The sequence below is a fragment of the Pygoscelis adeliae genome, unplaced genomic scaffold (genome assembly GCF_000699105.1).
Source record: "Pygoscelis adeliae isolate BGI_AS28 unplaced genomic scaffold, ASM69910v1 Scaffold358, whole genome shotgun sequence".
NCBI classification, from domain to species: domain Eukaryota; kingdom Metazoa; phylum Chordata; class Aves; order Sphenisciformes; family Spheniscidae; genus Pygoscelis; species Pygoscelis adeliae.
The window spans coordinates 3,251,120-3,251,550 of NW_008825429.1; the positions used below are offsets into that span (position 1 = coordinate 3,251,120).

Here is a 431-nt window from a genome sequence, read left to right on the forward strand (position 1 = left end):
CCCAACGGTGGGCGCTGTGCTTGCAGAGGGCTTGCGGGAGTACTTCAGCCAGTTCGGCGAGGTGAAGGAGTGCCTGGTGATGCGGGACCCGCTGACAAAGAGATCCAGGTGAGAGGCCGGGCCCGCGCCTCCCTTCGCCCCCGCCGCGGCCCGGCCGCCACTTTAACCAACTTTCTCTCTTCTCTCCGCATCCCCTCTCCTGCCCGGGCTGCGGGGCTCAGGGGCTTCGGGTTCGTCACGTTCATGGACCAGGCTGGCGTCGACAAGGTCCTGGCCCAATCCAGACATGAACTGGACTCCAAGACGGTGAGATGACTTCTCTCATCTCAGGGGTGCATTTGCCGGCGGAGCGGCTGGGGTGGGGGCAGCCGTCGATTGCGGGGGTTGATTTCCCGTTAGAGGTTGTAAAATATCGGTTCCTGATACGGGAC

The 431-nt window shown here is 63.3% G+C and overlaps 1 protein-coding gene across 1 annotated transcript in view; it reads left to right on the forward strand.

Moving 5' to 3' along the window:
• Positions 1-30: 30 nt before the first annotated feature.
• Positions 31-431, forward strand: part of MSI1 (musashi RNA-binding protein 1) — a 30,989-nt gene continuing 30,588 nt past the window's right edge. Inside the window, exons 1-2 of the mRNA XM_009330813.1 lie at positions 31-108; positions 222-306. Of these exons, the coding sequence (XP_009329088.1) occupies positions 80-108; positions 222-306 (114 nt within the window). The 5' untranslated portion in view covers positions 31-79. The remainder of the gene's footprint in view (positions 109-221; positions 307-431) is intronic.